General features: G+C 35.8%; 4 protein-coding genes and 1 long non-coding RNA gene across 6 annotated transcripts; 1 reads left to right on the top strand and 4 right to left on the bottom strand.

The window, feature by feature from the left end:
* Positions 1–378: 378 nt before the first annotated feature.
* Positions 379–2348, bottom strand: LOC9319339. The gene is made up of 2 exons (XR_002333495.1): positions 1052–2348; positions 379–841 (listed from the first exon to the last, which is right to left on the bottom strand). It is a non-coding gene; the product is annotated as an uncharacterized LOC9319339 (long non-coding RNA).
* Positions 2349–7329: 4981 nt separating this feature from the next.
* On the bottom strand, positions 7330–8631 carry LOC9319337 (DNA damage-repair/toleration protein DRT100). Its single transcript, XM_002883224.2, has one exon. The coding sequence runs from the start codon at positions 8558–8560 to the stop codon at positions 7463–7465; it is 1098 nt and encodes a 365-aa protein (XP_002883270.1). The 5' UTR covers positions 8561–8631; the 3' UTR covers positions 7330–7462.
* Positions 8632–10058: 1427 nt separating this feature from the next.
* On the bottom strand, positions 10059–12814 carry LOC9321472 (lysine-specific demethylase JMJ30). 2 transcript variants are annotated; one of them, XM_021031541.1, is made up of 6 exons: positions 12174–12814; positions 11810–12019; positions 11252–11386; positions 11012–11155; positions 10588–10680; positions 10059–10481 (listed from the first exon to the last, which is right to left on the bottom strand). In XM_021031541.1, exons 1-6 carry the CDS (start codon positions 12657–12659, stop codon positions 10293–10295), a joined length of 1257 nt encoding a protein of 418 aa, XP_020887200.1. In that variant the 5' UTR covers positions 12660–12814; the 3' UTR covers positions 10059–10292. The 2 variants fall into 2 exon arrangements, 1 of the variants encoding a protein (XP_020887200.1); XR_002333271.1 differs by having other exon boundaries at positions 10377–10481; positions 10588–10855; positions 12174–12786.
* Positions 12815–16284: 3470 nt separating this feature from the next.
* On the top strand, positions 16285–19094 carry LOC9319336 (cell differentiation protein RCD1 homolog). The gene is made up of 9 exons (XM_002885359.2): positions 16285–16575; positions 16842–16913; positions 17085–17174; positions 17286–17328; positions 17544–17650; positions 17728–17823; positions 18308–18498; positions 18593–18662; positions 18755–19094. The coding sequence occupies exons 1-9, from the start codon at positions 16396–16398 to the stop codon at positions 18854–18856; spliced, it is 951 nt and encodes a 316-aa protein (XP_002885405.1). The 5' UTR covers positions 16285–16395; the 3' UTR covers positions 18857–19094.
* LOC9321471 (uncharacterized protein YMR315W) lies at positions 19019–21605 on the bottom strand. The gene is made up of 12 exons (XM_021032876.1): positions 21427–21605; positions 21182–21322; positions 21057–21105; positions 20824–20841; positions 20476–20591; positions 20278–20391; positions 20056–20106; positions 19882–19970; positions 19736–19796; positions 19573–19650; positions 19373–19480; positions 19019–19283 (listed from the first exon to the last, which is right to left on the bottom strand). The coding sequence occupies exons 1-12, from the start codon at positions 21550–21552 to the stop codon at positions 19170–19172; spliced, it is 1065 nt and encodes a 354-aa protein (XP_020888535.1). The 5' UTR covers positions 21553–21605; the 3' UTR covers positions 19019–19169.
* Between the last annotated feature and the right edge of the window lie 123 nt (positions 21606–21728).

Raw genomic sequence — 21728 nt, 5'->3', positions numbered from 1 at the left:
GAGGTTCTCTTAGGAAAAAAAAATTTATTAAAAATATTCTTTCATAAAACTTAATAATTATTACAATTCATAAAAATATTAAGCATACATTATTTTCAAACATTTCAAAAAAGATTTGAAAAAAACAAAACCGGAATACCTATTAGTTGTACTGTTGATTGTTGCGAAATTTTTGCCATATATGTTCAACCAAATTAGCTTTCAATTGACAATTTCAAAGTTTAATTTTAAATTTTAACAATTTCAAAGTTTAGGAATTTCATTGGGGCTCTTAAAAATAATTTTTGAAAATAAAATTAGGTGTTTGGTGTTTTGAAGTTTTGAAAAGAAAGATTTGAAGTGTTTTGGTTCTTAAAAAATTTAGTTACAACATTTGTATGAACATAAAAGAACACATATATAAAGCAAAGTGTATAGCAAAAAACACATAAACATGTATGAAAGAACACATAAAAGAAAACAAATTTACACGCCGAAGAATCCAAAAACAACAACACATTGTAATCTCTCTATCTATACAAATTTAAAGTTGAAACTCCAGGAAAAAGGATAAAAGAAGGCACAAACTATGCAAAGTAGCCAATTTTCTCATATAACTTGCTAGAGATCACATCTCGGGCAAGCTTGGTCGGGTTTACAAACTTGTCTTTGGTCTCTGCAATAAACTTGGCAAACTGAGATCCTTTCTTTTGTTTGTTATTACCATCTTTGAGTAACTTAGGCAGATTGGATAGAGGCTGCTCAGTCTTTGGTGATAGCAGTGATGGCATCAAAGCCCAAATGGATGAGAGTTCTTGGCTTGGTTGATCAAGTGTTTGAAAGATCTTTATGTTCTGCATATCTGTTTTAAGACGGGAACAATAATAAGCAAACACTTGTTAAGGACACTTAGCACATGTAAGGCAAAAGAGAATGCAGTTTCAGGGTATGCAAAGAAATCTATGCAAGATTATGGAAGCACGACATAAACAAGAATTGATCACAAATCTGATTCAAGACGTTGACGGAATCAATATAAAATGGTACAATTCACAGTATACAAAATGGATACTCTTGAGGCTTCAGATAACAGCTTCTTAGCCACTCTGCTTCATCCTTGTTACCAAACCTCAACAAGCTTACCAAACCTCAACAAGCTGCTCTAAACTGAAACAATGACATATACTTAAACTGAAACAATGACAATTACTAAATCAGGCTCACATATGCTATTATACACACTATAAGCAGAAGCTATGCACCTGCATCTCGAGTACATGTTCACTAAACCACAACGAACATAAGAATGAGAATCAAGATTGATTTTCAAACAAAATCCATGAACAGACCAAGCAGTGAGTAACAAACTCGGATCAATCAAACCAGTCGTTAGGGCTACCATTGTATAACAATTCGGTACATATCCTCGATGTTGCATCAGGTAAACAAATTGATTCCTTTATCCCAAAATCCAGAACGTCTTCTCTCCGATTCGCATCCCAAATCTCCCATTAGGATAACCTACGGCCGCCGATGGTGAGAAGCGGCTCTGGAGATGATGAATCCGGCGTCACGAACTCAGACACACCAAAATTTCACACGTTTTTACACTCCCCACTCAACCAAATCGGAAAAAATTTGGCTCTGCAAGAAATCGAGAGAGAGATAGTTGGGAACTCGAAGAAATGAAGAAATGAAGAGAGAGAGGGTTTTTGTTTGTTAAATATAATCACCCAATCAGCTTCTGCCACGTGTGTGGCTCTCTCACATCTCTCACCCAATCACCAAAACGATTCTCTCAATAATTATCTGTTTTGATTTATTTTTAATCATTTAAATAAAAGAGAACCCAACTAAATTATGAGAGAACCTCCCATTAGAGGTGCTCTAAGATTTTAGGTTGGCATTCATCAAAAATGACAAAAGATATTTTATTCCATTAAAGCCCATCAAAATAATGAAATTAAGTAAAATTAGTTAGAAAGCAAAATAAAATACTCCAATTGTTGTGTTCGAAGGAGTAAAAAAACAAAATAATTTTAATGCTACGAAGGTCACCTCACGTGTTGTGTTCGGCCCAACCTTATTCCAAATTCATTCCAGAAGCAGCCCAAATCAGGGAAAATTATTTGAAGATTTTGATTAACGTAATTGTCACTAATCAGCGAGAATCACGTGTTGTTTTCTTCTTTTTAAATAGAATGAATATGTGCAGAAGTAAAAATGGGGTATCAAATTAGGAAAAAGGCATTATACATTTTTTTTCTCTCACGAACTTCAAATAACGATGGAAAAAGGTTTGGATTTGCCATTGATTACAAAAAAAAAACAAAACATGTGTTGTCCTTGCGCGTAAGGGAGATAAATAGGTTTACGAATAATCGAAAAAACAGTCTAATATTTAATAAATGTTCAATAGTTGAAATAAGTGTTAGGCGACAATAAACAGAACGAAGTGACGATTATTAAATACAGCCGACTTTAATTTGAATCTATAACAAAAACATATAGGCGAAAATTAAAAAATTTAAACAATAACTTAATTGCGTAGATATCTATTAATAAATTTAGCATTATATAGTTTGACATATGATTCTATAAAAATATATAAATAACTATAAATTCTTTAACTAATTGAGATATGTTTACCCAAAATGATAACTTTCTCACTTCTTCGAGTGAGATTGCATCTCACAGTGACGAAGCTCAAAATATCATCATCAAATTCAAAACTCTCTTTGCGTCTAAACTTCTTGAAATTTTGAATACAAAACAGTAAGGAATACATGAAACTTGACACATCTCCACAAATTTTGTTAGATCTGCATCTACACTTAGTATATCTATTTGTGGAGATATAAAAATGGCTACAGATCCGTGAAAATTGTCTCTTCCGGCAATAAATCTGTGATCTAATTCTTTCGGTACATTGTGAATAGTAAACATAACGATGTTTTCTGCTCGGTTTGAATGAATTAGAACATAGTTGAGAGATAGAGAAATGAACATTACAAAAAAATTAGACATCCAAAAGTTAGAAATTAAAAAGAAAAAAAAACGTTAGACGCATGAGGTTAAAGTAGGGAAAAAAGTAGATTAAGTATTATCATTGTTTTAGGTTTTATATCATAATACATACCAAAAATTTTATTTGCTCAAAATAATTATCTCTCACCTAATTATCTCTTTTAAATATATCTGCATTTGTTTTGGCCATGTAACGTAATTGTCACTAATTAAATTCATGTGTTGGTTTTAATTTATTAGATATGTAAGAGTTCACATTGGATAGAATATTAGAAACAAAAAACACTTGTTAACACACAAAGTTACATTGGATAGAATATTAGAAATTCTTTTGAAGACAATCGCTGTAGCGCTGCCAGTCTACACTATGAACTGTTTCAAGCTCCCCAAAGGAACCTGTGAAGAAATAGACAGAGTAATTGCTAATCATTGGTGGAGTAAGGGCTCTCAAAAAAGACCAGTACATTGGGTTGCATGGAACAGATTGGTATTACCGAAAAAACGAAGGCGGTCTAGGATTTCGTGATATTGAAAGCTTTAATCTTGCTCTACTTGGAAAACAAGTGTGGAGGATCATGCAATCTCCAAACAGCTTAGTGGCAAGCATCCTCAAAGGTCGCTATTACCAGAACACTAATATCCTAAATGCAGGACATGGATACAAACCTTCTTTCATTTGGAAATCATTACTAGAAGGCCGAGATTTACTCAAGAAGGGATTGAGATTTTTGATTGGTGATGGTAACCATACCAGTGCTTGGTTGGATCCTTGGCTTCCAACGCACCCGGCTAGGCCACCACAATTCATAGCTGGGCAGGAAACAAGTATTTCCAGTGTAGGTGATCTCCTGAATGAGAGAAGGAATGGATGGAACATGGAGTTGGTGAATCAATGTGTGGTTGAAGAAGATATTGCACTTTTAAGGAAACTCAAATTGAGTACTGCCTCCTCACCAGACTTCTTGGGATGGAACTATACAGAAAATGGTATCTACACAGTAAAGTCCGGGTATTGGTTAGCAAGACATCTACCGGAATATGGAGGAGAAGTTCAACCACCGCCAGGTAACTTGAGGTTCAAAGCTGCGATATGGAAATTAAACACGGCCCCAAAACTCAGGCACTTCCTCTGGCGCATGCTCTCCAACGCAATGCCAATTGGTACTATTCTCAACCGAAGAGGTATTACAACAGACTCTCAATGTCGTCGATGCTGTTCCGAGGAAGAGACAATGGATCACTTATTCTTTACATGTAGCTATGCCCAAGCGGTTTGGCGAGGAACCCAACGACCCATTCCAGAAATTCATGATCCCTTTGGAAACTTCAATTCACGTTTTCAGGCAATTCTTGAGAACCACAATAACCATGATCTTCCTTTACTTACAAGGCAACTACCAGTATGGATCCTTTGGAGTATTTGGAAAAGTAGGAATCTCCTTGTTTATCAAAAGAAAAACAGCTGCTGGTATCAAGACATTCAAAAGGCCATCATCGAAGCCAAGGAATGGTTACCAAGCACAAATACACCCAATAACGAAAGTCAAAGGTTTAACCGAGGACTCACAGATGCTCTATCAGAGTGGAAGTGCCCAGCCACCGGATACGTAAAATGTAACTATGACTGCACCTACCGACAACACGACAACTCCTCTCAAGCCGCGTGGATAATAAGAGACGATAGCGGATTCTATCATGGCGCAACTCAGAGTAAAGGTTATCAGTGCAGCTCCCCCTTGGAGGCAGAATTACAAGCTCTACTCATGTCAATGCAAGCAGTATGGACGAAAGGATATCGAAAAGTGATCTTTGAAGGTGACAACCAAACGGTCCACAAACTCATCAATGGTGAGAAAACAAACTTCTATCTTCACAATTGGATCCGGGACATCAGAATCTGGCAAAAAAAGTTTGAATCAACTGAGTTTCAATGGGTCTCACGGAAATCCAACAAGGTTGCAGATAAACTAGCCAAAGAACCGTTGCCTTTAAATTCTTCTTATGTTTACCACTTTTACATTCCCACTTGTATTACTACTGTCCTCCACGAGGATCACTCTGTCTCAAATTAATGCAAGTTGATGTTGATGTTAAAAAAAAAAAAAAAAAACACACAAAGTTTTGGATTGCATTATATTTATTCAAAATCTAATCAATATTAACAGACAATTTGAAACTGAATATTTAACATATTAATTGTAGTCTCTTTAACCCTATCGGTAGTAGCTATCAATTACTATTATTTTTAAATAACACTTGTTCCATTAGATTTAGCTTGGTTTAGTCACCAAAAAAAGTAACTAGCTAGAAAGTTTCATTGTTTTCTTGTATACCATTACGTATTTGGTCTTTTGTTAATTAGAGAAGAGATCCTATTCGAAAAAAGAAAAATTTCTGTTAAGTTATTTTACAAGTAGTGAACAAAGTGTATTTGGGGTTGCACTAAGAAGGACAAATACAAAAAAGAAGAATAAAAGATGAAAAAGAAACGGGACAAAGCCTATAATTATAGGTTGGCATTTCTCGAAACTGACAATCGGTATTTTATACTAAAACCCATCAAGATAATTAATATTGGAGAAACTAAATAAGTAAAGAGACAAAAGAAGATTTAGATACTGGGAATGTGATCACATGTTGTGTTCGGCCGACCTTATTCCAGAAGCAACCGAAGGCAGGGAGCGAGTTAAAGAACTTGTACAACTTTCTTTTTCTTCTTTAATTCATGTTCACAAAAAAAAAAATCAATTTCTTTTGATGATATATGGCCGATTCTTTTTCAAAATATATAATCAATAGGTTCAAACTTACTATATAGTTTACACAAATGGTTTGTTTGAATCTTAACTTTACATACCACAAAGTATGAAAACAAGATTTGTGTTTGACACTAAACCATAAAAATCACAATCAAATAGGGACCAACGTAGGCCCAATTAGTTTGGACTCTAAGGCTATATGAGCCCAAAACATCTAAAATTTTGTAAACAAGTATATACATATATTTAACTAAAGACATGAGCAATGATGCAGTGACATAAAGAGTAGACCCATGTAGTGAAGCAGCGACAGGTCCTGAGGTTAACACTCACCGCAAAATGCTTACAGAGTCTCACATGCAATGCCTCTGCCATTTATTATACTTTTTATTACCCCCACAACGCTTTCTTTTTAATGTTTCATTTAATTCTGCTTCATGTGATTTGAATTTTTCCACATTATATGTATTTGGCTCTAGAATAAATGTTCTTAAACAACCCAACTAAATGCATTCCTAGTCTATTTTTTTATGTATATGGTATAAAATATGTAAGAGAAATTAAAAAAAGTTTACTCGAGACTATAAATACGACCATATCCGTATGGTATTTCCATGTATATCCTATATTCGGATATTCCCAATAATTGACTCTTGTCAGTTGTCACAATAAACATAATTGACTAATTTATTTTAAAAATTACGGAAACTGGTTATCTTTATCAACGGTTTAATGGCTTTGAATGGTAACCCATTTTAAGTAGTACAGCTTTTGACAGTTACCAATCACAAAAGCTTTATGAAAAGCGGTACACTATAACATAAACAGTTTTTTTGGACAAAAAAAACAAATTAAAACGGTTACGGTTAAATACTGTTATGGTTAAATATGGTTACGATTAAATACGGTTATAACGGTTACGGTTAAATACAGTTATAACAGTTACGGTTAAATACAGTTACGGTTACGGTTACGGATAATTACAGTTATAGTTATTTGATGACTACAATACGGTTAATATCGAAGGCGAAATCTTACGAGTTACCTAACTTATTATAATACTTTTCATAAAATCAAAAAGTATGTTACAAACCAAATTTTCTTCATTCGAGCAAAATAACAGTATAACATATTTGTTTGAGAAAAAGACCATTTTATATAACGTAGATTTTTTCATACGCGGTATCATTTACTTTTTTGAAAATCTTAATCTGAACATTCGATAATTGTTTTTGCATTAGATGGAGTCACAATTATATTTTTAAAGTTTTAACTATGCGGTTAACCATATGGTTAAATAACGTTTATTTATTATGTGTACCGCTATGATGTTTCCAATCAGAGTAAATTTTTAAAATTTGTTATGCGTTATTTTTTTATACAGCTTTCGTGTTTTATTTTTTTGTACAGCTTTGCACTATTCCCTAACAGCTAACAGCTCCAGCTAACAGCTTGTTACCAATCAGATCCAATGTTTTTAAACTGGCTATAAAAATGGTATATGTACATATAACATACTGAAAAAAAAAACCAAACAATTGATTTCAAAATGATAGCAATCGTGTGATGAATGAAACTGGAGTTTATATAATGTTGGTCATCACATAATTCAACTAAACGTAGCATATGTTTTTTTAAATGCATAACCATAAATATAATAATGTCTAATCATAAAAAACTCAAATTACATATAAAAATCAATTTTTCAAACAAGCCCTCAAGGGTTTACCACAAAGACAGTCGTTAAACATAAACGACGCCGCTTCAAGATGATCGAACGGCGAACCCACCGGAATCCTCCCACAGAGATGGTTATGGCTAAGATCCAAATGACCAATAAACGACGCACCAGAGATCGATCTTGGGATTGGTCCTTTCAGATTATTATACGACAAATCAAGAACAGTGAAGTAAGACCTTGGTCCAAACCCTTCCGGTATCTTCCCTTGTAGTAAATTCCGGCTCAAATTCAGATTCATCACCGACGACGTCATCAGAGTTTGAGGTATCTCTCCGGAGATTTTGTTTCCGTCGAGGTTTAGTGTTGCTAGAACCGACATACGTCCTAGAGACGGTGGGATTGTACCGTAGAGTTGGTTACCGGAGAGATCCACGTCAGCTAACCGGTATATATTGGATAAGGATTCAGGGATCCGACCGGTTATTCGGTTACCGGACAATAACGCACGGCTGAGCATTTTTAATCTTCCGACGTCGGAAGGGATTACGCCGGAGATTAAGTTGTTACGGAGATCTAAATGCATTAAGCTAGAGAGATTGGTTAACGATTTTGGAATTGAACCGGAGATTCGGTTATCGGCTACGTTTAAAACAGCTAACCGGTTTAATCTTCCGATGTCGTATGGAATCCCACCGGAGATTTGGTTTCCGATTAAGTCGAGTGTACGGAGAAAAGGGAGACGAGTGATGCATTTAGGGATTTCGCCGGAGATGCCTTTCCAATCGGCGATTGTAATGGCGGAGAGACGAGTGAGGTCACATATCGAGGCGGAGATGTGGCCGGTCATGTAACCGGTTCGATGAGCTCGTTCGAAGATTGGATCTTCTGACTCGCCGCGGAGGTTTATGTCGGCGACTCGGTGAGTGAGCGAGTCACAGCTAATGCCGTACCAGTTGTGGCAACAGTCCTGGCCGGTCCATGAGTTGAAAATACCGAGGTAAGGCTCGTGAAGAGCTGATCGGAAAGCTAGAAGTGCACGGCGGTCTGACGGCGGACAACACGTGGCGGATGAGATTAGAAGGAGAAAGAGTAAAACGACGACGTTGAGATTCATTGTTTGAAAGATTTTTTTTTTTTTTTTGTGACAGTGTTGGGAATTGGAACTTGATGGGTGAGGGAAGAAGATAAACGTTAATGGCATATAAATAGCGGATAATAAATAAAAGAGGGAATTTTTAAAAATAATAGTAATAAAAAAGAAAAAGGACAATACTTGGCTTTTTTTTTTTACGTGAAATTAGTAGAATTAATAATAATTCGATAGGGGTATGATTAGACATTTTGGCATCGTAACAATAATGAAGCTTGTGTTCGTGTAATCTTGATTAATCAAGAAATTCTACCTCAAATTAGTCAACAACAAATGTCAAATTCATGTAAGATATCTTAAACACAAAAAAACGAGAACGTAAGAAATTGGTAATAACTTTTAACATGTGGGTTTGTTTGTTTGAATAACATGGGATTGTGTGGTTTGTAATAACTAGTTGTAGCAATAATAAGGCCACAAATGTGAAGAAACATACACATGGATTTATAATGTTGAGCACATTCATTAGATGTTAATAGAAAAGCTTGCAGACAAATTAAGATAGAGACAGGAACTGAAAGTGGGGAGAGTTCCCATGCAAATAATTGAAGCTACGATTAGATTTTCCGATGCGACTTGCCCCGGTTGGATAAGCTTTTGCTTATTACAATCATATCACAGGGTCAACATGACGCCACGTGGTGTTGTTCTTGCATTTTGATCCTTTCTTTTTTTCCTAAAGCATTCTTATTTTTTAATCATGTTATGAGATGACGACGATGCACATCTTCGAGTCGCAAATAATTGTGGTTCTGTTACTTATCTTGACTATAGTGGGCTAAGAAGATTGGGCTTTAAAGCATATAAATAAATGGGAGTTTTTGACAAATAAAAACATTTACCGTTTATGATTTTTCACCGTCCCTATCTGATTCAGCACCGACGGTTTTGTAATAAACGGCGGCCACATGAAACTTACATACTAGTTACATATATAATTGTGATTTGTGAAACATGTTTTTGTCCTTAACATTCTTAAATGCGAGACACGGTAATGTCCAAAGTTTAATAGTAGTATTAGTTTTCAAGTTTATAGGTGTTGCACTAGATTTTTTTTTTCTTATCTGGAGGGGTATATATGATATGGTTTTTAACTATCTTTTCAAAGTTATTAATAATTTGTATATGATGTATCGCATAAAATCTGTCTAATACGGTCTACTAATAATTTTCCATCACAAAGATGAGTAGAATCTTGTTTGAAAGAACAAAAAAAAGAGTTGAGATTTGGAAGTTAAAATCTCATCTTGGTGGATTTTGTTTCTTAGAACTTGATGTGTTTTGGCTTGTCATGCGACAACTTAGTTGTTACGGGTATTACGTGTCAAGAAATTACAATTATTGCTTTTGGTTATGAGTATTAGTCATCCACGAACTCCAACGCTGGTTAGGTCGCAAGGTATCAACAAGATTAGTGCAAGATTAATGACATAAGCCAAGTAGCCAACTAATAGGGAAATACTAATTGAAGAGTAGATTTTGATTAAACCTTTTTCTTACTTGAAGAAAAGACAAACATTACAAATATGAAATACCTAGAAAATGTCTGTACCAAAGAGCTCTCAATTGTCTTTTACAACATAGACGTAAACCAAACAAACATCTTCATGCTCGGAGCAATTGTTTCTTTTCTTCTTACATGATTGTGTCTATAAGACACAGACCCTGAAACAGAGATTAATAGTAACTCCTTTCGCTACGAGCTAGAAGGATCTGTTTCATTGCTCCACCAGAAGCTAACCGAGAAACTCATTGTTAAGGACCTGACATAGTGCCACCATTTGGGAGGGATGTACAGCATTTCACCTTCTTCTAGAATACAATCCATAAACTCCAACTCCGTTGCCTTTGGGAACTCGGTCTTGTCGATATTGTCTAGATCAACCTTCAACCAAAGTTTGAAACCAACCAGTTTTGGAAATCGAGTTAGCTTCCAGTTTTATGTTTGTTTAATCCAAAATCAGATTTGACTTTGGAATGACAAATCTTACCTGGCTAGAGTTGCAGAGCATTGTCTCAGAGTAAGGGTAAAGTTCGTCTTGTAGGGAGGATGGGTAAAGCCTTATATACTTCTTGCCAACAACCTGACGAACAGATGATATAAAAACTTCAGTAGGAGGATAAAGCATATCAATAAAGAAGTTTCCGTAAACTGGAAACATATGAGACACTCTAAAAAGGTCCAAATGAATTGCAGGCCAAACGATTTCTTTGGTTAGTCAAAGAGTCATCAGACTTCAATCCAGCGAGATGATCAGGCTTTATTATGCAAGAACATCAAAGAAGAAAAAGGTTGTTAAACACTTACAGAACATATATATATATATATATATATCGGATAGCATAAAAGACAGCGAGCAAAGACAAGAAGCCATGCTTAGCTCATGTAAGGAAAAGATCTTTCACCGTAGTTACCTGAGCAAGTATATTATGATGTGGATCATGGTGTAACGGAGTAACTGTCCCAGCCGGGCCAAACCACGCATTAAGTGATTGGAGTTCCCCACCACCGACAAAACAGTAATCAGGTATACATATATCATCTCTCAGTTCATTTATCTGCCCATTTGTGTTAAACCAATAACCATAGGTTCAGTATGAGACACACCGAGTACAGACAAACATATACATCAAACATCCCGGTACATATATTACCTGATCAAACAAAGGATGCTGCGCAAGATAGGTAGGCTCCATTGGAGACGATTTATTGGTCCGAATCCGTTCAAGGAACTTAGAAAATGTCACAAGCTCTTGCTTCCAGTCAGAACACAAATAGTTTTTCCCCACCTGAATAGCATTTTAAACTTTACCAGCTTTCAGCTAGGGAAAAATTATTCTGATCCAACCCATATTCTTATTAGGTCAGACTAGACAGTGGTACGACTCATAACTCTATGAAGCAAAAATGACAAAGCCTATGCTCGTGAAATTGTTAACTTATCCTTGATAAAATGCAACAATATCTATCTGATTTTATGTGATAATCTAATCTAGATGCAAATCTTATTCTAAGCTAGACCCTAAACCTTTTATCATACAGTTGACACGACTCTATGGGATTCAACATTCTTAAGAAGAACCATAAAAAAATATGAAGATACAACTTAGAGCAGCGTAGGAGCCACCTTAAGCTAAAACCATCCTCTTATGACTACTAATCAACACTCACAACCTAACTAAGTACTAAGTGACGAAATGATGGGCAGTCACCTCCACGGGAACGGTGCGGTTACCAGCAACAGCATTGAGGTAGTCCAAGTGATTCCACTTGGTCCTGGCTGGCCAATGAGCCATAGAATTGGTTATAACAACTGGTGTACCTGACAGAAAATAATCACGCAGAAACCCCTCCAAAGATAAACCAGACCTCTTCTCTACTCTTCTACAAGTTAAGGACCTGCAAGGTAGAATCTTAAGCACCTGCAAGATTCAACAACAAAACCAAAATCAACACGAAGCAATTCAAAAGTAATGATTTCTCTTCACAACAAATCTCCATTTTCATTTAGAGCTCATCGAGATTTCAAGATCTGAGTCTTACAAGTACTTGTAGATTAGCAAAACCATGTCTCACCTCATTGAGGTCAACGGGAACTTCCGGGACCAATTTCTCACCCTTGAACTCTCCAGAAGCTTCTTCAAGACTCTTTGTCTTCTTACGAGCTTCAGAGGAGACCAACAAAACAGAATCATGAAGATCCTTGCGGAGAAGCATCCCTCCCATGATAAGCCCCATATCAAGCGCACCAAGCGCCTCACCAAACTCGCCGTCGGCGAAATGAATTTTAGCGACGTGGAGACAAGCCATTGAGTAAGCGTCGCGCCACACGGGGAGAACTGAGTGCCATGGACCAGAGTGAAGTTGCTCCCAAGCCATATCACGCGCCGCCTCCGCCGCACTTTGGTCACCGGCCACCGCTAACGCCGCCATGCGAGCATAGGCGTAACCGCCTTGAGCAGAAATCGATTGCAGCAGAGATTGAAATTCGGCGTCAAGCGTCGGAGTTGGGAGACGGAGGTTGTTGTGGTCTCCGGAGGAAGCGGTGGAAGCTCCAGACATTGGGATGGATCGGGTCGGGTTTTCGGGTCGGGTCGTCTTAAGTGGTATGTGGTGGGAGATATTTTAGAGTGATGAGTTGGGGAAAGTGTAAGCGAAAAAGTGGAAAGGGAAAGAAAGATATTAGGAAGTGATGATTAGGATCAGATATTTTCGTATTTATAACTGTAGTCTTTCTAATTTTGAAAAGGAACCCTCCAAAATAGTACAATTTATGCAATCACTCCTATCATTCTTTTTTGTACTTGCGGAATTAATTATTTTTTATAAACCATAAAATACAATAAAATAATAAAATATTAAAAAATACTATTTTGAACATATAATATACCCAAATATCTTTTATAAAAGTTAGGTTAGATAAGAAAAGAGCAAATTTATGCTCTGAATATGTTTTATAATTATGCCTACGTTTAGTTTTATTTTGTAAGGTGTATTTTATGCTAAATTTTATGTTTGCGGTTTTAGTTTGGTAAAAAAAAAAATTGTACAGTATTATGTTTTTTCATTGGTGTTACTAGGGGTGTTAAAATGAGTCAAAATTTAAGGTCAACCCAACTCAACTCAATCCATGAACCCTAATGAGTTGAAAATTTTGAATTTACATAGATTTTAATTTATTAAACCATTGAGGCCTGACTCATCAATGTCAATGATTTGGAGGGTACTAAGTAGGCTTGCGACTTCGGGTAATTCGGTTAATTCGGGTTAGGTATTTCTGTTATTCGGGTAGTTTGGAATTTGAGTAATGGTACCGAAAATAACCGAATTAATAAACGGTTCGGTTCGGTTCGGGTATCGGGTTTTTCGGGTATTTGTCTTGGTTACCGAAATTAACCGAATATTTTAGATATTTGGTTAAGTTTGGTTAATTCAGTTAAATCGGGTCAATTATCTCGGTTAATTCGGATAAATAAGGATAATCCGGTTAATTTTGGTTAAATCGGGTCGGTTAGTTCGGTTAATTTTGGGTAATACGGGTAGTTCGGTTAATTTTGGTTAAATCGGGTTGGGTCGGGTAGTTCGGTTAATTTCGGGTAATATGGGTAGTTCGCTTAAATTCGGGTAACCGCTCGGTTAGGACGAACCAAACCGAACCGAACCGATAACCGATTGCATATTATAATTCCATCTGCTCGGTTATCTTCTCTTAACCGAAACCGAACGGAAAACTAAAAATCTCAGATCGGTTCGGTTCGGAAATTTCGGTTCGGTTATTTTTCCCAGCCCTAGTACTAAGAGCATCTCCAACCCACCTCTATATTTGCGTCTAAACTCTATTTTAGAAGCAAATTTGCTCCAACCCACCTCTATTCTCACCTCTAAAATAAAGATCTCTATTTTTTTCTCTATATATAGAGGTGAGAATAGAGAATCTCTATTTTTTCCTCTATAAATAGAGTTAAACTTTTTAGAGGAAAAAATAGAGAAACACATTGGAGTAAAAATATTATTATCTCTATTATAGAAATAGAGAAATACATTTGAGATGGGTCAAATGTAAATCTCGCAGAAAAAAAATTCTAAATTTTGTTAAATTTGGGTCAAAATATTTTTTCGATGGGCCTGTTAAAAGAACTCTTTACATGGTGTATGGGCTCAGTGCAAACACACTCTCTATGTTTTATGACATTGTTAATCATAAATTTGAGTGCAATGAAACAATCAAGTATTAAGTCCCAAGTATTTTTTGAAGAAAACAAAAAAAAAAGTCCAAAGTATTTTTTTTTGATTAAGCTATATGCTTATGGTTATTGGAAATCAATTCATGAAATGTAAACTTGACACGAGAAATAATATAGAAATTATACTCAGTATATTGTTTATAAAATAGAATTTAAGGTTAAAATTTTCGTAAGAAGTAGGAATTAAACTACAAAAATACAGTGACATTTGATTCAAAAATTTATTTTATCAGAAAAGATGTTGAAAATTAAGAGAAATATCATTAGAGAAGATATCGTCATACGACAAAAAAAACTGCGGATTCCTCGCTTGTATTTTTCTTCTTTTTCTTTATAAAGCTTTCTAACTCTTTTGTCATTTGTTTGAGAAGCGTCCGTTATATTTGTGCACTATCTTAAACACTTAGAGGGGTTTATTGGATCATTGATTTGAATGGAATTGGAAATCTAACTAAAATCATGTGTTATTCAATCATTGATTTTAAAATCTTTATAAAAATCATGTGTTATTGGTTCTATGATTTACAAATACTAGTTCAAATCACCTCTTATTCAATATTGAAGATTTGAGTATGGATTTGATTTCATATTGGATTTGAATGGATTTGAAAATCTGTTTTAGTTATAAATAGAGAAATTGAAATCCTTGGGTTCCACCTAGTTATTTGGGTGGATTTGAAAAAAAAAAAATATTAGTAGTTTTTATTTTCCATAATGTTTTGAATATCAAAAAGAAAAAAAACTGCTAATACAAAAATCATGAAACATCTTCGTATAATACTTTCAAGCATATCGATCACAAAAAAAAAAACTGCTAATACCAAAAATCATGAAACACCTTCATATAAAAGTATATTTTTATCATATAATAAAAATCAAAAATACTAGAAAATAAAGGAAGGTTTTCGAAACCAAACAAGACTAGAGGAAAAATTCTAGAAAACCAACAATACTAGAAAACAAATAAAAATTAATCTAACATTCCATAATGTTACGCTTAATCCAACCATGACGTTCATTAGTAGACATACTAACAAAGATTTCTTTCATCCCCAATTGGTGAATCACTTTAACCGCATCGTAACGAACGTTTTTTTTTCCAAATTATGGACTTTTTTGATATTTTCCCATATGTGTGGAGAGAACAATCAGTGGAGAGAAACAAGAGCATCAAACATGTGGAGTAATTCAATTCAGAGTTCATAGATGAGAACATGATAGGTTATTTTGTTTATCATAAAAAATTTCATGTTTTAATTTTATAATCTCTTTTCTATGATTTTCAAATCCATTTTATTTGACTCTAAAATCAACTTTATTTGATTCTCAAATCCACATTGTTTGATTTTAAAATCAGTGGATTATGTGTGAATTTCCAAATGTGATAGGGATTTCTAATTCTATTCAAATCAATGATCCAATAACCCCTCCTTAATTTTCATTCAGTGTTCGAGTTTGTAAGTTTTGGTCCGTTTTAATTCGTTCAGTCAACGATTTTAAAAAATAATAACATTTTCTTATGATTGGACTCATATGTAGTATTTTACATCATTGTAAAAACCTAAATGATATTATTAGAGAACTATTTCTTGCGTATGTGCCATTGTTTTGATAAATTGATTTCGTTTACATTTATGTCATTTCACATATATAACTCAATTCATACACAAACCAATTAAAACTTTTTGTTTTGGTTTCAATAGTAAATAAAAAATGGTTTAAATTGTAAATAGTTTAGCATGTTTCATCCATCTCAAAAATTTCCATGTCTTAATGAAGAAATCTAACCCAAAAAAGGAATTACTTATTTATCGACTATATTATTAGATCTAGCCCTCTGATTATTCTTCATTGATCTTAATAATACAACAATAAAATAAAATTGATTTAAAATCAAGACCAAAAATGATTTAATCAAAAATATTTTGAAACTATAAAAATAAATAAGGAAGAAAGGGCGTAATTGGCCATCTAAAAAAATAGATACAGAAGAGAGAAACCGAATCCTTGAAAACTCCATAAAACTAACAAACGAGAAAACCAAACTCTGGAGAATGGCGAATCTACCTTCATCTCTCTCCATGGGCACACCTTTCGGTGGACCTAGCACCTCCGCACAAAATCCTTCCGGAGCTCCGGCCAACAAAGATCGGAATTTGGCCTCTGCTGAGCAGTTGGTACTCGATCTCAGCAATCCTGAACTCAGAGAGAATGCTCTTCTCGAGCTTTCCAAGGTTTTCCTCCTAATCTGACATGTTTTCTTCTTCGTTTCTTCCATCTGGGCTGTCGTTTTTTTGCCTGATTCGTCAACGAGCGTTAGGGTTACTTGTGAAAATTGCTAAAGTTGGGAACTTTTCGAAAATTGTGTGTTTTTCTTCTCAGTCTGTGAATTTGGGAACTTGGTTATGAATGAAAACTGAAAAGGGCGAATCTTTTCGCTTTTGCTTAAGATAATTTCAGTATCTGAATTAGTGGTTCCACACTTGTTTCTTTTTTGTAGAAAAGAGAATTGTTTCAGGATCTGGCGCCTCTGTTGTGGAACTCTTTTGGTACAATTGCTGCTTTGTTGCAGGTAATGACTTAAATGCATCTGTTTCGGTTATTTCTAGTTACTTAAATGCTTTATCTTTTTTTGTAAATTGATGAGTCTGTTGATTGCAAAGGATTCTTTTATATCCGAATGCTATTTATTCGGTTTTAGTAGCGTGGTATAATTTGACTGGTTTCGTCTATTTGCTTGCAGGAGATAGTATCAATCTACTCTGTTCTTGCACCTCCAAATCTGACTCCTGCTCAGTCCAACCGTGTTTGCAACTCGCTCGCACTTCTTCAGGTTCACATGGGGATTTCAGCTTCTTTTTTAGGATGTTTGATTACATGTTCATATACTTGGCGAGTCCATCAGATTCCTAATGCTTTTCTGTCTTGCTGTTTTACTCTGCAGTGCGTAGCATCTCATTCTGACACAAGAATGTTATTTCTCAAGGGTAATGTTCTTGTTCTTTTCATCAGGCTAAGTTTAATTGGGTTATACATTTAAGTATGTACCATTGGGGATGTCTATTATATGCTCTTGTCTGTTTAATACTAGTTAGTGGGGTTATCTGTTTATTGTATATTTATTGCGTAGTTTCAGTTTATTTCATGAAGTAATACAACTGATGAATTCGTTGTTATGCCTTTTCTTCGTCCTTGTGCACAGCTCATATCCCATTGTACCTTTATCCCTTCCTTAATACAACGAGTAAGTCAAGACCTTTCGAATACTTGCGGCTTACTAGCTTAGGTGTCATTGGTGCACTTGTCAAGGTAAACCATCCCGTCCCTTTTCTGTAGAAATAAGAAAGGTCATCGGATCCTTACTTCACTTTTTTTTTCTTTTTCAGGTTGATGATACAGAGGTCATTAGCTTCCTACTTTCAACTGAAATTATTCCGCTGTGCCTCCGTACCATGGAAATGGGGAGTGAGCTGTCAAAAACAGTAAGCCTTTCAATTTACCGTTACATTTTCATATTCATATGGTACCTTCTTTACGTTTCTTGACAGTCTTAAAACTCGATTTAGATGTACATTTGTTATTTCTGGACCTCTTTTTTGGCATTTCTAATCATTAATAATGATAACCCAAATCCTAACTTTTAAAATCATATCAAGAATTGAGTCTCGGTTTTTCTTGTTACTGTTTTTCTTAAATATATGAATGTGTTACCTAAAATGATAATCCAAATCCTAACTTTTAAAGTCCTATAAGAAAATGAGTCTCGTTTCTTCATTTAACTGTTTCTCTTAACTATAAGGATGCTTAAGCCCAAAAATTTGTTCGAACTGTCATTCTGAGTTTTTTATATTTCCTAGGCTGGGATTGTAAAGTTTCCATAGAACCAGTTCTGAGCCAATGAAATGGTGTGTACATTGTAAGTGTGCAACGCCTTGCTTACGGATTAACATGATGTGTTAATGACAGGTGGCAACATTTATTGTTCAAAAGATATTGTTGGATGATGTGGGGATGGATTACATCTGCACAACAGCAGAGCGGTTTTTTGCAGTTGGTCGAGTGTTGGGCAACATGGTTCAGTCACTTGTGGAGCAGCCTTCTCCGCGGCTTTTGAAGCATATCATTCGTTGCTATCTCCGTCTATCAGACAACCCAAGGTTGGTTTAGGCCAAAGCAAACTTACTCAGAAATGATTTTTCGTATTTTATCATGTGCTTGGTTTTCTTATGCTTAAGCTTTTGTGTTAACTAGAGCTTGTGCTGCACTCGCAAGCTGTCTCCCTGACTCGCTACGAGATGGAACCTTTAGCAATTGTCTTCGCGTAAGTCGTCGTCATCATCTTTTGACTTGGGTTTTGATCTTGTTTGTGTAAGAGATGACTTAGTTGAAAACTTGTTGTATACTTCTTTGCAGGAGGATCCAACTGCAAGGAGGTGGCTGCAACAGTTGGTTCATAATGTTGGAGTTGGTCGAGTCCCAACACATCAAGGTGGAGGATTTGAGCACATGCTTTGAGCTGAATCTATCTCAGCCCATCCATGGAGTATTTCTTCTGGTTTTGTTTCTAATTTATTGATGTGCTTTTGATGCCTTAACTTAAAGATGATGGGTTATAGGCTTTTTAGTCTGTTTGAAATTCTTATTGTAATTATTTATAAGCTTTAGAACAAAGCCCCAAGAATGCATAAGTCTCGGGATAATAAAAGATTGGTTACAAAAGAAATATTATAGAGTATGTATTTTCAGTTTGAAACGTAACAATTTTTATTCCATCAAAGCTTTAGCGGTATCTTGGTGTTTAAATCATACTTAATAAAAAGGTTCAAAGCTAGAATTTGGTGACAGGGACTACGGCTCCATTTTTCGCACCAGACTCGAGCATTGCTTCAAGAACCGCAACGTCACGAGCACCTTCCACGTATGATAGACGAGGCTCTTGCTCCTGCAGCAAATCCATATATAGGAGAGTTAAAGTAATAGAATGCCTATGTTATGAGTTCCTGCATTCCAAGGCTAAGATTCTAGAATAACCTTTGAAGTCTCTGAGATATCATTGAAGAACGCTTTTAGCTCTTCAGTCACTCCGCTGAACGGGTAAAAGATGGTCCTTGATGTCCCTCCTTCCCCGTAAATCGTGGCCTGAAAAGTTCATAAGATCACAGCCATTTGAGTTGAGTAGTTTCAAGCAAAATTTGGACAATTCAGTTGGTCACATGTTCAAGTATACAAACCATGTAACCATGTCGGCCACCTTCGACTCCACGCTCAAGTTGAACAGTGCCTTTTAATCCTACGACTCTCCATAATATCTAAAAAACAGAATTCTGTGATATAAACAATGGTTATTAGGCCAAATCGTGGTAGAAAGCAGAACACCCAAGTCTTACTACATGCCTTTGGAGATCTTGAAGACACAACCATAACAAAAACACCAGAGCATCCGTTCTCCAGCTGACTATGGAGCAAACAAATGTCCTGGATTAGCGTATTCATGTGAAATTATTGTGGTAAGAAAAAGGGATTGATGTATTTACACTCACAAGTTTGATGTTATATTGTCTGGTCCAGGTAAAGTCTTATCCACATGGGAAGTGGTGGCAGAGACTGATGCTACCTCACATCCAACAAGCTGTTCATGACAAACCAATACGTCATATTTGGGGTTCAACAGCAGAGTATCGAAGAAGCTTATTAGTAACGAAGTTATATGGTACCATTCTTAACCCTGCAATGTAATGCACACCCATATCCAAGATGAAACCACCCTGCAAATGAAAAGCCAATGGTAAATATTAACAGATAACAAAGTTTCTTTGAGATATATATTGGTGATTGATAGATCTGTCAGTGTCAAGCAAAATGATTGCAGCAGGATGATTGCATTTGGAGTCATATGGTCTTTAAGTTATAGTCTAAGCAAGCAGCGAGTTACATACGCTCAAATTTCGCCTCCACGAGCTTGAGAAATAAGGATTCGAACTGTTCATTGATCCCTCAATAATAAGCTGGACGTTCATCATATCCCCAGTTTCTGCTATCAGTTTCTTCAACTGCCAAAAGCAATCATGAGATATTTCAAGCACAATGTTACTTGCTCAACCGGAAGTGCCAAGAAGACACTAAGTAACATTTACCTCAACAAAAGCTGGCTCAAAACGATAATTTTCAGCCACTGCCCAGATTGGACGGCATGGGGAATCAGCAGAAATATTTCTATAGCTTGACATTGCAGTTTCTATCTCACTGATTGCTGCAACAAAAAAAAAAACATTCTAAAGCAAAAGGAAGAAAAGATGTGGTCTACACTTTAGAGAGGAATAACCAGGAAGTCTTAAAGTTTTACTTTAAATAGGTCATGCTCAACAAGAGAAAATGAAACTGGGCCAGAGTAATCCTACACGTTTCTCATTTAATAAGCATGGATGGAACTAAAACAACATGGAAAGCTGGTTCAAACAGAGCAGTGATCAAGATCCACTTACAGGCAGCAGCTGGCTTCTCTGCAAACCCATCAAGGCAGCAACATACATATCAAGAAAGAAGACAAATAACTCAGTGTAAGTTGGGACACATTTCGAAGTAGTAATAACATTGTTAGTGAAGAAAGAAGACGGTCGTAAAACCAAAGCCAAATCAAGACAGCAATATTAGCGGAAACTTCTAATTTCATTCACATTTTAACAATAGTAGCAGAAGGCAGCTAAAAAAGCAGTACCTTGAAGGACGTGTTTTCCTGCCTTGAGCATCTTCAGTGACATTTCAACCTAAAGCATAAGACTTTAAGTAAGACGAATCCTATGCACTGCCCCAACAAGACAAATCCTATGGATTAAAAGATACCATGGTTTCTGCAGCTACAACAACAGCAACACCAACTATTGAACTATCTTGAATGATCTCATTGAGACCATCATCTCCCCATTTGCACTTCACTTCTGGAAAATGCTTTCTTGCTATCTCCACAGCTCCTTTTGCAGATTCCTTCAACCATAACAAAAACCAAAATTCGCCAAATTTATCATCTTATTGAGGCCATTTGTGTCATCAACATCTCCCAAAATCAAGCGCATTGCTCGAAATGTTACCTCAGTACGGCTCCAAATCGCTTTCAGGACGACGAGATCGGAGATCTCAGCCAATCTCGGAATATATTGCGTTTTGACGAAGATCCCAGCTCCGAGAATGGCAATTCCAGGTGAAGGATTCGCCATTTTTGCTTCTTGGATCCAAATAGATTCTAGTTAAAACTGTTGCTGTTTATAGTCACACAACTCATGAAACGCTTAATCCAATCGCGATTCTTACTCAACCGCAGACGTTAGCCTTGTTTAATCGCAAACGCTATAATTTGGTGAAATGACATGTATGCCCCCATCAACCAATCTCT

The sequence above is a fragment of the Arabidopsis lyrata genome (assembly GCF_000004255.2).
Source record: "Arabidopsis lyrata subsp. lyrata unplaced genomic scaffold ARALYscaffold_3, whole genome shotgun sequence".
Taxonomy (NCBI): domain Eukaryota; kingdom Viridiplantae; phylum Streptophyta; class Magnoliopsida; order Brassicales; family Brassicaceae; genus Arabidopsis; species Arabidopsis lyrata.
Note: the sequence above shows the minus strand (reverse complement) of the source record. Positions and strands in the feature narration are given on the sequence as shown.

Bases quoted from the DNA above. Each gene is read 5' to 3' on its own strand.
- LOC9319337 (XM_002883224.2), bottom strand. From the start codon at position 8,560: ATGAATCTCAACGTCGTCGTTTTACTCTTTCTCCTTCTAATCTCATCC.
- LOC9321472 (XM_021031541.1), bottom strand. From the start codon at position 12,659: ATGTCTGGAGCTTCCACCGCTTCCTCCGGAGACCACAACAACCTCCGT. The intron at 12,020-12,173 runs GTGAGACATGGT...TGAATCTTGCAG, and splicing joins TTCCCGTTGACCTCAATGAG to GTGCTTAAGATTCTACCTTG. The intron at 10,681-11,011 runs GTAACTACGGTG...TCTGTTCGTCAG, and splicing joins ATCATAATATACTTGCTCAG to GTTGTTGGCAAGAAGTATAT.
- LOC9321471 (XM_021032876.1), bottom strand. From the start codon at position 21,552: ATGGCGAATCCTTCACCTGGAATTGCCATTCTCGGAGCTGGGATCTTC. The intron at 21,106-21,181 runs GTATCTTTTAAT...CTTATGCTTTAG, and splicing joins TTGTAGCTGCAGAAACCATG to GTTGAAATGTCACTGAAGAT. The intron at 20,107-20,277 runs GTATGTAACTCG...TTTCATTTGCAG, and splicing joins CGTGGAGGCGAAATTTGAGC to GGTGGTTTCATCTTGGATAT.
- LOC9319336 (XM_002885359.2), top strand. From the start codon at position 16,396: ATGGCGAATCTACCTTCATCTCTCTCCATGGGCACACCTTTCGGTGGA. The intron at 16,576-16,841 runs GTTTTCCTCCTA...TCTTTTTTGTAG, and splicing joins CTCTTCTCGAGCTTTCCAAG to AAAAGAGAATTGTTTCAGGA. The intron at 17,175-17,285 runs GTTCACATGGGG...TTTACTCTGCAG, and splicing joins ACTCGCTCGCACTTCTTCAG to TGCGTAGCATCTCATTCTGA.